The sequence below is a fragment of the Mustela putorius genome, unplaced genomic scaffold (assembly GCF_011764305.1).
Source record: "Mustela putorius furo isolate JIRA1106 unplaced genomic scaffold, ASM1176430v1.1 tig00000174_pilon_pilon_pilon, whole genome shotgun sequence".
Taxonomy (NCBI): domain Eukaryota; kingdom Metazoa; phylum Chordata; class Mammalia; order Carnivora; family Mustelidae; genus Mustela; species Mustela putorius.
In genome coordinates, this window is record NW_025421304.1 from 8,765,467 (window position 1) to 8,781,394 (window position 15,928).

The 15,928-nt window shown below is 37.0% G+C and overlaps 1 protein-coding gene across 1 annotated transcript in view; it reads right to left on the reverse strand.

The window, feature by feature from the left end:
• Window positions 1-987: 987 nt before the first annotated feature.
• The window catches only part of VPS35 (VPS35 retromer complex component), a 28,325-nt gene continuing 13,384 nt past the window's right edge, over window positions 988-15,928 (reverse strand). Inside the window, exons 8-17 of the mRNA XM_004744103.3 lie at window positions 15,255-15,364; window positions 11,240-11,336; window positions 10,985-11,133; window positions 9,046-9,253; window positions 7,551-7,706; window positions 5,652-5,774; window positions 3,392-3,571; window positions 2,643-2,882; window positions 2,032-2,175; window positions 988-1,444 (exon numbers count right to left, since the gene is read on the reverse strand). Of these exons, the coding sequence (XP_004744160.1) occupies window positions 1,265-1,444; window positions 2,032-2,175; window positions 2,643-2,882; window positions 3,392-3,571; window positions 5,652-5,774; window positions 7,551-7,706; window positions 9,046-9,253; window positions 10,985-11,133; window positions 11,240-11,336; window positions 15,255-15,364 (1,587 nt within the window). The 3' untranslated portion in view covers window positions 988-1,264. The remainder of the gene's footprint in view (window positions 1,445-2,031; window positions 2,176-2,642; window positions 2,883-3,391; window positions 3,572-5,651; window positions 5,775-7,550; window positions 7,707-9,045; window positions 9,254-10,984; window positions 11,134-11,239; window positions 11,337-15,254; window positions 15,365-15,928) is intronic.

Here is a 15,928-nt window from a genome sequence, read left to right on the forward strand (position 1 = left end):
GGATCACTCTAGGGAAGGCAGCTGCTATGCATGAGGACACTCATGCTGCCCTTGTAAAGGCCCACAAGGAGAGAGGAACAGAGGCCTCCAGGTAATGGTCATGTGAACGAGCCTGGACGCCAGCCCCAACCAAACCGTCAGATGGCTGCAGCTCCAGCCAAAATCTTGAGACACCCTAAGCCAGAACCACCAGCTAAGCTGCTCCTAAATTCCTAAGCCAGAAAACCATGAGATAAATGTTTGTTGTTTCAAGACACTAAATTAGCCTTCTGAGAGTTTAAGTGGAGACATCATGCCTAGGAGAACAGGGTAAGGCCAAGGAAAGCAAATGGGTATAAACCAAAGAGCAGATGGTGCCTTGCTCAAGAAGTGCTTAAGTTGAGAATTGAACAAGCAAATGCTGAATGTAAGATTGTCTATTAAACTCCACAGGCATTCTACTAGCTCCTTCTACACATCTAGCACGAAAGGGTTAAAGTCCAAAATTGTTAATAGCAACTTTATTGTTCCACTGGTGCAAAAAAAAAAAATCATAATTGTATGATGCATTTTCCCTTAAATTTACAATAATGAAAGTAATACATAAATTATATCGATCACAAATTTCCTATTTTATACTATTTAGAACAAAATTATTTTGATAAATATGCCCAGAGGACAACATAGGTTCTTAATTGATGACTGAATCCAAATATGCAAAATAGAGCTTTTGGTATTGACCATGGTGTTTTAAAATTCTCAAACATGCACTAATATATTCTAGTTTTAGGGAAAATATTACACATGGCCTTATCTTGCAATTAGGGAAAAGCCCAAGCTGAATTTCACATACAGTATCCCTTTCCTCTAAATTAATCGCAAATTGGACTAGAGAACAGAGAGACAGACACTTTCAAGTTAGTACTCCCAAGTAATGAAGGAAATTACACAACCAACAAAACGGAATAAAGGAAGAAGAGCTTCATTAGTAGCTGAGATAAGTGGTGGTTTGTTTCTGCTTTTTTATTTTAATAGACCACATGAGTTTTAAATAGCAGATCAATCATGCTACCTGGGGTGATCAGACAGACTGAACACTTAGGAAGTGAATAACTTTATTAAGGTCCTGAAGGTGTCTGGAGGTGCTGGGTAAAACACATCACAGGTAAGAACAGGAAACCTACCTCAGCATTTCTGAAAGGCACAATCTATGGAAGGGAAACCTAGTATAATAAAACCCTTACTGGATGTACATGGAAAAGAGTATGGTGAGCCTGTTTCCTTTTTAAAGGATGAGACCTTCATAAATTGGCCCCTCAGATTCTGGCGATTCCCGCCTCAAACGCAAATGCTCCAGTGTGTTATGAAAATGTTTGTTAATCTGCTCTGTTTCTTCACTGGACTCAAGATTTGGAAGATCTTCTCGAATCTTTTGGATAAGCTGGTTCAAAACCTGAATTGTGACCTACAAGAGAATATGTACAGTTACATAATCAAGCATGTAGCATATAAAAAATATAATTCAATAAAAATGTTTTGAGATTCTTGTGTTACTCTCAACAGTCACCAAAGTAATTATAAAAAGAGAAATGAAAACATCATTCCTGGTTTGAGCAACTACTGGCAATTCACCAAAAAAACAAAAACAAAAACAAACAAACAGAAAAACAATAAATAAAAAACAAAGCATCATGAACCAATAAAAGAAAAGCAGTATTTTATTTAACCAACAAATCTTGACCAATACTGTATTACTGCTAAAAGGATATTCCATTTAGGAATTATTCTAAATTTGTACCTGATAACCAATCAGCCTATTGTGTGTTTTTCAAACAGACAGTGACTATTTTTTATAAAATATTCATGAGCAAAAGAGATGAGAATTTTCTTACACACAATGAGTTCTTCTCTTAGAGAGATACATCTATAGACAGAAAAGGATACTAGAGAATGAAATTACCAAGATGATAAACTTTTCTATGTATCAAACCTCTGAAGAGCAGGATGGGAAAATATTATCTCACTAACAATATTTTATTATAGTTTACTTACCGCATCATTTTCCTTTTCATAAAAATAGATATATCTGTTCAGAATTTCTATAAAAAGTTGCACTTGTAAAGAGGGGTCCATGCACTGATTTGCTATTTTCAGAGCTTTTTTAAGGCATTCCATTACCCTCTTGCCTCCATGAAGCTAGAATAAAAGAGTGAAAGGGTTGAGGGTGGGGTGAGAGTCTATTAAAGAGATTAATGAATTATAAATGTCCCATTTCACACAAAGACATAAACATAACCCTACAGTGGCTCTTAAGGCATAAAACAAATTTAAATCCACTTCATTTTTTTTAAAGCACACAGCTATACTTTACAATTATAATTTGTTTTTACATATTTATATGTTAAATGTTTTATGCTTATCATATATACTTTTTAAAGACAGTGGTATAAACTTGCTATATTACCACATACTCAAAGTGGGGCTTCACCACAGGATGTGACTCTCTATACATTATACATTACTGTCCCTTTTATTTCTTTTAATTAACAAAGCTATTTCCTTTGTCCAAATGTTTCACCTCTAGCACACAAGGGCCATGGCAGCTATTCCCTCTTAACAATCCCCTTTCCTATAGCATGGTCAGGAATGACCTCCCTCCTTACCTCTTCTCCATTTTTGTCTGTGTTTCTGCCAGACCAGAAGAGATGTGCACAGGTGCTCACAGCTCGGCCCTGGTCAGGTTTCTTCAGAAGTTTGGATGCAGCAAGTGCACACTGAGTCCTCAAAGGTTCATGATTCTCTTCACTGAAGCACTTCATCCTCTCAAAAGTACCAATGATCAAGGTGATGGCAGCCAGCTGTGCTTTGGAATCACTGATTTCATCTTCATACAGAGAAAATGCCTGGTGAATAAGGAGGAGAAGAGACCTTACTACCATCGATTGGAGCACTTTCTAAAGTACTTCCCACCAAAACCCCCATCTTGTGAGATCCTCTGCAGTCGCTTCATATCACAACATGCTGACCCCTCCCATGGAGAGGAAAAAGACAGCTGATAAAGGAAAGAAACTGACAACCTGCAACAAGGAAACTTGTTTTATCTTTTGTTTAACCCAGAGTTCTCAAACTGAAATTAATAAAGGAACTCTTCACTCCATGAAACACTTATCCCAAGACCCACCTGGAAATCTTAAATCTCTTTATAGCACCTAGTAACTGATCTATTTTCCTGCTCCAAACCAATCAATATAGTATTAAGTATTATAGTATTAAGGAGTTCCAAGATAGTGGGAAAGGAGTAGTTACAAATTCAGTGAAGAGAAAATCCATGTGCACTACCACTGTAAGTGCAACAGGAGACTGAACACAGCAAAACTGATTAAATAACACAGAAAGGAGAAAAGACCATCACCTGGGACATAAATTCGTACGCCACTGTTTCATGATTTTCAAAACCAATTTCTCCAGCAGCTAGAGCCCCTTGAAGAAAAAGTCTTAAGGGTAATTCTGCCAGCTCTGCTTTGATCAAAGCACTAATAGTCTGGTGAGCAAATGAAAAAATCTTCTGGCATTTCTTTTCCCATTTGTCATCCTAAAAGAGAAAAAATAGTTTCAATTACCTTAATTTCAAGATTAACTTGCTCAAGAATATTCATTTTATATGAAACTTCTATAGAACAAACAGGAAAAGCAGGAAAGCTGAGCTCAAGGTTCCACCATCCTCTTCCTCCATTTCATTTATGAAGCACACAAGTGAATCAAGCACATATTCACTTGTGCTTACTGGCTTTGTAATTTTTGTATATTTGGCATTTTGTTTTTTTCTCATCAGAAAATCAACACATATCCCAAATGCACAGAATTAGGAAAATAAACAAATAAATTTTAAGAACTATAATCATCCCTAAATCTACTACCCAGCAATAATCACTAATAGCATTCTGATGTTAACACCTTTTTCCTATGCAAATGTAATGTAACTGAGATGTCTATTCTGGTTTTGTTTTCTACTTTGTAGTAACTCACCAGAAGCATTAAATTGGGTTCATGCTGCATATATTTGCATCGAATTTCTTTTTCTTCACTTATTTTGTCTTAACAATTTTCCTCATGATACTAAGTTACTGGAAATCACTTTAATGACTAGAAAATACTTCACACACTGAATATAGCATAATTTACTTAACTATTTCCTTTTGGACATAATCTGTAATACCAATAAATACTAACGCTCTATACACACGCAGTTTACTGAATCCCTAATTATGTCTTAGTATAAATTCTTAGAAGTGGAATTATTAGTTCTTTTAAGGCTCTACTTACACACTGACAGCTTTTTAGAAAACCTATAGTATTTCACATGTCCACCACTACTAGTTGAGAATGAATCCCCATTACACCACTGCCACTGCAAACCTTCTTTTTCTTTTCTCTTTACCACTATGATTTCTAAAACAGAGGTTCACTGTTGAAGTTACTAGTGAGGTTAAAGTTTATCCATGTTTGACCATCCAAATTTCTTATTAGAGCAATCAGTTCTTTTCATTTTTAAAAGAGGGTAATCATTATAGACTTGCTTCAAGGATTAAATGCAATAATCCAAGTATATAGGTAGTCTTTGGCACAGTATATGGCACACAGAGAATGCTAGTTGCTAATTCCATTGTTATCAAAATCTATACAGAATGCTAGAAAAGGGACTACATGAGCAGGCGGCATAATATAAATTGGCCAAAAGCTGCTGTGTCAAGCTGGCAGGTATACGGTTCTCTATTTTTGGAAAAGTAAGTTTACTGAGGTTTATTCGTTAACACTATCCTGACTGTCCAAATTTCAGGTACATCAGATTAAAGTATTTTCTATAAAACTATTGAAGACTTAAGCCATGATTCTGCTTAAAGAGTAAGTGCATAAAAATATATACAATTCATAAAATTATTCAACTTCAGGGTTTTGGAGAAAGGTTATAATGCAATGCTAGGCACTTTCATGAGTCAAAACTACCTTGAATTAGATCTCACCTGTTATGTACTTGCAACCTCTGCGTGAAATTACTGTATCACTTTAGAACTGGTAAAGACTCTAAGAAAGTAAAATCATTCTTAAACTGAGGCAGTCTGAGCCAATTCTGTCATAAACTTATCAATGTTTCACAAATAATCTTTATTTTTTTAAGATTTTCAAGAATTTATGCATTCGAGACAGAAAGAAAGAGTGCATGCATGCACATGAGCAGGGGAGAGAGGCAGAGGGAGAGGGAGAGGCAGACTCCCCGCTGGGCCAGGACGACCCCTCTCACCACCCCCACACCCATGTAGGGCTCAATCCCAGGACCCTAGATCACGGCCTGAGTTGAAGGCAGAGGCTCAACCATCTGAGCCACCCAGGTACCCCTCAAGTAATCTTTAAATTACAGGAAAACTTTTGGCAGAAATCTGAACTGTTTTAATCTTTCATTTCTAAGTGTTTTTATGTGATCCCTCAGCTAGTATATGCAATCTACCAACGCCATTAGGAAAACTTAATACAAATGTATAATGAATGATTTATTGAAAGTGGAATTTTATTATACCACTATTTTTCAATGTTTGAAATTTTCTATAATAAATAATATACACACAGAAGAAGAAAAAAAGAAAACAAAGTAGTGACATACTTAAAAGTAAACCCACCACTTTAGAATTCTCTTTGTAGCGAAACGCCAGCTGATAAGCTGCAAATACCAAGGGTGGCAGTGTGAAGCGAATCCGCTGATTTCCACCAGCTCCAAAATGTTTTCGTGCTGTGTTTAAAATCTGACAAAAAAAAAAAAAACAAAAACCCTAAACATTAATCTTTCCTGCACTATGCTTAATTATTTATAAAATCAAATGAGGGCTCTAAACACTGTTATTCCTAACATTTTTTGACTACATCTGATGTAGCAGGCTTTGCAATAGATGCTTTGTATTTTTTAATCTCATGGAGTCAATGTAATTGACATCACAACCGAGACAGACAGTAACCCCATTTCAAAAATAAAGAAGGCTGAGGTTCAAAGAGGCTGCATAATGTGTCCAGGGTTACACAACTAGGCTCTGAAGACAGACTTCTATTTAAAAGTAGATTCTAACACCTACTGCCTGAGTGACCCTGAGCCAATTATTTACCTTCTCTTAGCAGTAAAAGTTTCATTTGAAAAGCGCAGTGGTGGTTGTTATTGTTGTTGGGAAGATCAAGTAAGGCAAGTGAAGTTATAACACCTGACACAGGAAAGGGCGCAAGGGCTCAGAAAATGTTCGTTATTACTAGGACGCAAAATAGCTATGTGTGTATTGCTGGTATGCCTTACCTCCTGATTCAGAAAAAAAAAATGACCATTAAAGTAAAAGGAAATGGCAATATACTTTAAAAGAGCCATTGTGAAATAAACGTCAGATTGTTTAAGAAAAACCACAAGGATTCATGAAATACTTTTTAATATGTGTGACACAATGTGTGACATATTCAGGTTTTGTGAAATTCTCTAACATAATAGAAGAGAACGCATTCCCCCTTGGGGAAATCAAAGCTAATGATCCTCCCCTTAAAGGTCGTTCAGTGCACAGGCACAATCAATTGGCTACATGTGGAAGGCATACTTCCAAGCAACAAAAAGAGAAAACGTAGGCACAGAAACATAAGGGAATCGGTTAAAATATCTGAACACTCAGCCAATCACTGCGTACAGATCACACACAGTGCACCGAGTGGGACACTGGAGTGCCCAGAATGTTTGTCAGGCCAAGTCAAAGACTATCACTGCCAGAAGAAGTCAGCTTCTTTTTCACCCTGCTTATGAAGGAGTACAAGAATGTCCTATAACAAAGTCAACAGGAGAAAATCAGGACTCAACCTCAAATAAAAATGTTCCTCATTATATAAGCCTATGAATCCAACAAGTTAAACTACACTTTGCCCAAACAATAATTAGACTGCCATCTGTGCTACCTCTCATTAAAATAAATCATCCAGATCAGTCACCAACATTCCTACGCAGGCAACATGTTATTCATTTCACAAACATTTACTGAGACTAATGATAAAGAAAGGGAAAACCTCAACTGGTTGTTCTTTAACATGAAAAAAAGGTTAAGAAAAAGACCATTTGATTAAAGTCTTTTCATATATTTTCAATGTGGCAAACACATACAACTTTTATTTTCAAACCTTGGAAACATAAATACAACTGAATATAAGGACTGTTGCTTATACTTTAAATTTTACTATGATAAGCAACTGGACAATTCTAAAAGCAGCACAGTTCAAGAAGAAAATGAACATGGAATGAGTACTGAACATCCAACTAAAGGAAAATCGGTTTTCTGCAATTCTTAATAAGTCTTGAAAGAAACTAGAGCAACCAACTTGTTTCCCATAAGCTCACAATTATGCATTTCTATATAAAGTAAAACTCCATGAATATCACTTATCTCATTCAGTTGCAATTTTTTCAAAACCCTCAAGACCATAGGGGCATCAGACCACTTGAGGCACATCTACATGGTTTCTCTAAAGCTATGAAGGTGTATGATAACTGAGTTAACTCATACCAAGTACTGCTGGTCAGGGTCCTCAGACCGCAGAAGATGAATGAATCTGCCCACAAGGCTCTGCTCATCAGCAAAGTCTTCAGGATCAGGATCTTCTATGGGCTGATCTGGCTGGTCCTGAATCAACGTGGATACCAAATTCATTATGGAATCCACCTGTAACATAAGAGGCAGAAATCCACTGAGGTGAGACCATCAGCATGTAAAGTTACTATTAAGTGTTTCCAGTTAAAGACCCTAGATGTCCATCAACAGATGAATGGATAAAGATGATGGGTGTGTGTGTGTGTGTGTGTGTGTGTGTAATGGAATACTATGCAGCCATCAAAAGAAATGAAATCTTGCCATTTGCAATGACGTGGATGCAACTAGAGGGTATTATGCTTAGCGAAATAAGTCAATCGGACAAAAACAACGATCATATGATCTCCCTGATATGAGGAAGTGGAGATGCAATGTGGGGGGTTGGGGGGGTAGGAAAAGAATAAATGAAACAAGATGAGATCGGGAGGGAGACAAACTGTAAGAGACTTTTAATCTCACAAAACAAACTCAGGGTTGTGGGGGGGGTAGGGAGGGGTGGTGGGGTTATGGACATTGGGGAAGGTATATGCTATGGTGAGTGCTGTGAAATATGTAAACCTGGCGATACACAAACCTGTACTCCTGGGGCTAATAATACATTATATGTTAACAGAAAAATTAATTTTAAAAAAAAGGGTTTCCAGTTATGTAAAGTTAACCAGTATTAACATAATTCCTCTTATTTTAAGGTTTATGTATGCTAATACACATACAGACAAGAGTTTAGAAAGATACACCAAATATTAATTAATAGTAGTTATTCTCTTTCTGGTAGGATTATAGTTTTGTAATTTCCTCTTTATAGACCTCTAATTTACTTTTTTGTAGCCCACACTTATTTTTTACTTTATTAACATATAATGCATTTTTGTTTTGGGGTACAGGTCTGTGATCCATCAGTCTTACACAATTCACAGTGCTTACCATAGCACATACCCTCCTCAATGTCCATCACCCAGCCACCCCATCCCTACCATCCCCCTCCACTCCAGCAATCCTCAGTTTGCTTCCTGAGATAAATAGTCTCTTATGGTATGTCTCTATACACTTCTAATTTCTAATTTATATAATGAGTAAGCTCATCGTAACCTTTTTAAATTTTTATTACCATTTTTTTAAGATTTTATTTGACAGAGAGAGCATGCACATGCAGGGTGAACAGCAGGCAGAGGAAGAAGCAGGCTCCCCACCAAGAAGGAAGCCCGACACGGGGCTGGATCCCAGGACTCTGGGATCATGCCCTGAGCTAAAGGCAGATGCTTAACTGACTGAGCCACCCAGGCACCCCATAATCTCTTTTTTTAATATTAAATTACACTCTTCTTCTGTTTAATGTGTGAGTCTCAGGATCTAAAATCATTACTACGTTGTCTCAGTTTTCCTAATATATAGCACATTGGTATTCTCTTACCTGGTCTTGAGAGACAATTTCTGTGTTATAATCCAGAACATTACTAAGCACATAACAACTCATGCTCTTTCTGGACTCATAGTCAAAGTACTCAAAAAGTGGGTGAAAATGTTTTAATTTCAAGACTGTTAAAATATTGTTGTAAGTGTCAACAGGTATCTTCAAAAGTCTGGTGAGCTCCTTTGAAACTGCACTACTGGTAGCAATACTACAAAAAGAAAAACAACAGCTCTTTAATGAGTAAAATTAACTTTCTCTATATACAAACATACTGATTGCATAGAAACTTGAAGGTTTTCATTTATACATTAAAACAAAGAGGTCAGGTAATCACACCATCTCAAAATACTCCAATGACCTTCTGAGAAGATGAAGATGCCTATCTAAACACAAACATATACTCACCTCTTAATATTCTGTTAATACAAAATAAGATGTAACACTATCTTACCAGTTGTACAGCTGGAGTTAAAATGACTGTCTAGAATTTGACATTTTTAGGAAAGCATTTTAAGTGGCAGTTAGGTTGCTAGGCAGCCAATCAACACTGTATATTCATGATGAAAATAAGTAGGGAGAAAAATCCATGCAAAACTAGCAACTCCACAAAACAGAAAAAAAAAAAAAAACTGCTTCTTTTGCATCAGATGCTGGCACTCAAGGAAAAGCAGGCTGAATTTAAAGTAGCAGCTCACAGGAGCATTCTGTGGAGATGAGGCATACCTGGGCATTTATACGATCTTTAGAGGTAGGGATTTCTAATTCTTTGTCTAATTTTACTTTAAAACTTACTTGGTGGGAGAAGATACCAACACATGATTTAATTTTCTCTCACATTTAACATTCGAGATCTGGAATGTTTTTCAGTTCACAAAAAATGGAAGTAACCAAAAGGCGGCGGGATGGTGAATAAAAAGAGTTATAGGGAAATAAGAAATCCTCCTAATGTGGCTCAACCACAAGAAGGGAGATGAAAAAGAAAAAGATTATATGAGGCAAAATTATGAATAATAAGGATAAGGGGAAAGGGACTAGCTTGACCCCATGTTCAGATGCAATACAAGACAGACAACGAGGGGACTGCTGAGGAAAAGATAAAGGGATCAGAATTACGCACAGTGGCCACTAGAGGATGCCACAGACTAGGACAGCACCCTGAGGCTCTCAATTAGCAACAAAATAGACTATTTTCCTCGATGGTATCAAAATTAAAGGTCAAATAGAGAAGTATTTTAAGCCAATTTAATTTCCACACCTTAAATATACATATGCTCCTAATTTTTAAAAACATACTCATCTCTAGGAAACCACTTCCTATAGAAACACTGCTTAACATAAACACAGCTGACCCATGAATATGGATTTGAGTAGTGCAGGCTGACTTATACATGAATATTTTTCTACAAATACAGTACAATAAAATGTATTTTCTCTTCCTGTAGTATTTTAAACAACATTTTCTTCTCTCTAGTTTACTTAATTGTACAAATACAGTATATACTATGTAGAATGTACAAAATATGTGTTAATTGACTGTTACTGATAAGACTTCTGATCAACAGTAGGCTATCAGTAGTTAAGTTTTAGGTAGTTAAAAGTTATAAGCAGTTTTTCAATTGCACAGAAGGTCAGTACCCCTAACCCCAACATTGTTCTAAGGTCAACTATTAACTTCCTTACTAATTTGAAAACTAACTCATTCATATATCAAAGGGGTTTGAAATGGAGAGACTCTGGTCCATAGACTACTTCTAGTCCTTGAGTGCCACTACTTGATCAAGGTATACAACCAAGAAATTGATTGCTACTTTCTGCACTGATTAACACCAAGCATACCAATCTAACAAATGCTAACATTTCAAAAAGCAATTAAGAAACACAAGTCTAGGATTAAAAAGTGCTTGATGAGGGTTTTTATAAAAATATAACTTTGACTTACTGTTCAAGGTTGAGCTTATTAAATATTTCCACTGTAGTTTCTAGAACTTTATCAACATAGTCCACACGATCAGGGTAACACTTCATAGCAAGATTAATGAGAGAAACTTGTAAAGATACAACATCCTCTGAAGGCATGTCTTGTCTAGACTGAAATGTTGAGAAAACCACAAAATTTATCTTAAACAATCACAAAAGGATCTACCAGCTCAGAAGTTTCAAAGTTTTGAGAATGTAGGAGAAAACCCATACAAACCTGTATTACTGTAGCCACCTGCTGTGAAAATATGTCAAAAAGTTTAATATCTGCTGGGATTCCAGGTCCATCTTCACGGTGGGCAAACAACGCTAATCTGAAAAAGAAAATAATCTTTATTTCAACAAATACAGGGATTTAGGTAGTGGGATTATGGATGACATTTATTCTTTACACTTTTCTATATTTTCTACAAGGTATTTCTCCTACAACATTAAAAAAGATTTTTAAAAAGGACATGGAATGGAGCTGATCATTCCCTCAATTCACTTTTTTAATAAGTTTTTAATTCCATTAGAATTAACAGTGTTATGTTAGTTTCAGGTGTACAATACAGTGATTCAACACTTCCACACATCACCCATTGCTCATCATGACAAGTGCACTACTTAATCCCCATCACCTATTCCCCCATACCCCACACTGACTTTCCCTCTGGTAACCATCAGTTTGTTCCCTAGAGTTAAGAGTCTGTTCCTTGGTTTGTCTCTCTTTTTTTTTTCCCTTTGTTCATTTGTTTCTTAAATTCCACATGAGTGAAATCATATGGTATTTGTCTTTCTCTGCCTTAATTAAGCTCAGCACAATACTCTCTAACTCCATCCATGTCACTGAAAATAGCAAGATTTCATTCTTTTTATGGCTGAATAACATCCCATTACTTATATACCATGTCTTCTTTATCCATTCATCTATCCACAGACACTTGGGCTTCTTCCATAATTTGGCTTTTGTAGGGAATGCTGCTATTAACACAGGGTTGCATGTATTCCTTTGAATTAGTGTTTTTGTGTTTTCTGGGTAGATATCAAGTAGTGTGATTGCTGGATCATAGGGTAGTTCCATTTTTAAGTTTCTGAGGAACCTCTACACTGCTTTCCACAATGGCTACACCAGTCTGCATTCTCACCAACAGTGAAAGAGGGTTCCTTTTTCTCCACATCCTCGGCAACACTTGTCATTTGTGTTTTTCATTTTAGCTATGCTGACAGGTATGAAGAGATAGAACTATTTTAGTTTTGATTTGCATTTCCCCTGATGATAAGTGATGTTGAGCATCTTTTCATGTGTCTGTAGCCCATCTGGAGAAATGTCTCCACTTCTCTGGAGAAATGTCTATTCATGTTTTCTGCCCATTTTTAAGTCAGATTATTTGGTTTTGGGGTATTGAGTTTTATCAGCTTTTTATATATTCTGGATACTAACCATTTATCGGATATGTCATCGCAAATATCTTCTCTCATTCAGTAGGTTGCCTCTTAGTTTTGTTGATCACTTCCTTCATTGTGAAGAAACTTTTTATTTTGATGTAGCCCCAATAGTTTATTTTTGCTTTTATTTCCCTTGCCTCAGGAGACATATCTAAGAAAATGTTGTTATGACCAATGTCAGAGAAATTACTGCCTGTGCTCTCTTCTAGGATTTTTATGGTTTCAGGTCTCACATTGAGGTCTTTAATCCATTTTGAGTTTATTTTTGTGTATGGTATAAGTGGTCAATTCATTTTTAACTGAACAGTTTTGTCAATGATGTCATATTTCACTGAATTCTTACTATATGCCATATTTTAAACCATACATAAGATTTTTAACAGCCTGATTATGCCATAGTCTTTGAAACTTAATCAAGTAGATCACAAATAAAAATGCATTAAAGGGACAAACATATTTGACAACCATGATTTTAAAGAGCAATTTTTAAAAGATAAATCCCCTTATAGCTTCCATTAAGAGTATGCCCAATTCAGGGGCACTTGGGTAGCTCAGTCAGTGAAGCATCTGCCTTCCCCTCAAGTCATGATCTCAGGGTGCTGCGACTGAGTCCCACACTGGGCTCTCCACTCAGTGGTGAGTCTGCTTCTCCCTCCCCCTCTGAGATCCTGCTCCCTCTTCGATCACTTTGCTCTCTCTCAAATAAATAAACGAAATCTTTAAAAAAAAAAAAAAGAGTATACCCAATTCACATATAATTCTTGCTGTCCAGATTTAAACTAGTGATTTGGAGAATCTGCTACATCTTAGACTTTAATAACTTAGGTATTTAAAATCTAAAAAAAAGGAGTGCCTGGGTGATTCAGTGGTTAAGTGTCTGCCTTCATCTCAGATCATGATCCCAGAGTCCTGGGATTGAGTCCTGAATCGGGCTCCCTGCTTGGCAGGGAGCCTGCTTCTCCCTCTCCCACTCCCTCTGCTTGCATTCCCTCTCTCGCTGTGTCTCTCAAATAAATAAAATCTTTAAAAAAAAAAAATTTTTTTTAAATATATATATGAATCAAAGTATTTGCAGAAATAAATCTTCACTTGGGTTCCTGGTTTCATAAGGTCAATGATGTGTAAGCTAATGAGTAGAACACATGTTATATACTAGCACTCAGCACAGTTGCCAAGCAGACACTCTTTAGAGTCATTATCAAAAGCCAAGTTTATTATTTTTAACCAAGACCAATGCCGAAAGAAATAAAATTTAAACCTAAGGGGCATATACTAAACATATTTAATACTTCAAAACTCTTTTTTAAAAAAATATAATGATAGAATGATTACCTGAACATTCTTTTTTGTTAAAATTTTTAAAAATTATTTACTTATTTATTTGAAAAAGAAAGAACGAGCAAGAGAGAGCACAAGCCAGGGGAGGGGCTGAGGGAGAAGAAGGAGTAGATCCCCTGCTGAGCAGAAAGCCTGATGTGGGACTCAATCCCAGGACCCTGGGATCACAACCTGAGCTGAGGGCAGACCCTTAGCCGACTGAGCCACCCAGGTACCCTTACCTGAACATTCTTTTCTTTTTTTTAAAAGATTTTATTTATTTATTTGACAGACAGAGATGACAAGTAGGCAGAGAGGCAGGCAGAGAGAGAGAGAGAGAGAGAGAGAGAGAGGAGGAAGCAGGCTCCCTGCGGAGCAGAGAGCCCAATGTGGGGCTCGATCCCAGGACCCTGGGATCATGACCTGAGCTGAAGGCAGAGGCTTTAACCCACTGAGCCACCCAGGCACCCCCCTGAACATTCTTTTCAAAATTTATTTTAGATTTTATTTATTTGAAAGAGTGAGCAAGTGAGAGAACATGAGCAGGGGTAGGGGCAGAGGGAAAGAGAGAAGCAGACTCCTCGCTGAGCAGGGAGCCCAACAAGGAGGGGTTCAATCCTGGGACTCCAGGATCATGACCCAAGCCAAAGGCAGTCATATAACAAACTAGTCACCCAGGTGCCCCTTTACCTGAACATTCTTAATCATCTGTATCTAATGGCTACTTGATAAAAGAGACTCCAAATCAAATTAGTGCCCCATAAAAAGTAAATTTCATTACCGTAAAAAACAAATTTTGTTCTTTGAATATGTAAGAGTTAAATAATGGTTCTGTATGACATTGCCAACTAAATGTCTAGATTAAAAATATTCATTATCAGGTGCCTCGGTGGCTCAGTTGACTGAGCGACTGCCTTCAGCTGAGGTCATGATCCCATGGTCCCAGGATCAAGTCCCCCAGCCCTAGGATTGAGTCCCACAACAGGCTCCCTGCTCAGCAAGGAGTCTGCTTCTCTCTCTGACCCTCCCCTCTTTTATGCTCTCTCTCTCTCAAATAAATAAAATCTTAAAAAAAAAAAAAAAAAGAATGTTTAGGGGCACCTGGGTGGCTCAGTGCCTTAAGCCTCTGCCTTTGGCTCAGGTCATGATCTCAGGGTCGTGGCATCGAGCCCCACATCAGGGAGCCTGCTTCCCCTTCTCTCTCTGCCTGCCTCTCTGCCTACTTGTGATCTCTGTATGTCAAATAAATAAATATAATCTTTAAAAAAAAAATATTCATGATCTCCATGCCTCCTGCTAAACCTCCTTCATGCCTAAGCTAGGCAAGCACCTGGTAGATACTCATACTTACAGAACCAAACTGTTCATAGTGTAACTGCCTTAAAATCATTAATATAATAAAGATGTAACAGAAGTAATTCACAAAAATGTTTTAAATTCATTAGTCCCTGGTCAGAACACTACCCTCCAATGTTGGAAGCACTTACCTATCAATTAAAGCAATGATTATGTTCTTCACATTTACATTTTGGTGTAACTCAGCACAGGCCCGGAGAAAAGGATTCAAAGTTTGAAGGTGGAATTCATCAGGGAAAACCTGAAAATCAAATAATAACTAATTGACACAAGTAAAAGTATTTCACATTATAATCTGTATGGTATCTTTATGGTAAATGTATCTGTATGTATCTTTATGGTAAAGTTCATATTTGTGGAAACAATCGTTTTAATCTTATACAACTAAATTCAAACACATTACTTTTGAGTCTCTTTAAACATTAAACCCAAGTAAAAATAATCCACTAGACAAACTATATCTACAATTAAACTAAAACTAGTGAGAACTAGAGAACTTGGAGGCCTCTCTTTCCCACATTTTGAGGGGAGAAAACATATCAATACAAAGACCAAGTTATCAGTACGAGAAAATAGTTCTTTTTAATCAGGACAGCTTGTTTTTTTTCCCTTTCTTTTTTTAAGATTTATTTATTTTAGGAAGAGTGAGTGAGTATGGGTGAGCATACACATGTGGGGGGGAGGGGCAGATGGAGAGGGAGACCAGCAGCCGACTCCCCACTGAACCAGGAGCCCCACATAGGGCTTGATCCCAGGACTCCCAGATCCGAAATCGAGAGACAGATGCTCAATCCACTGAGCCATC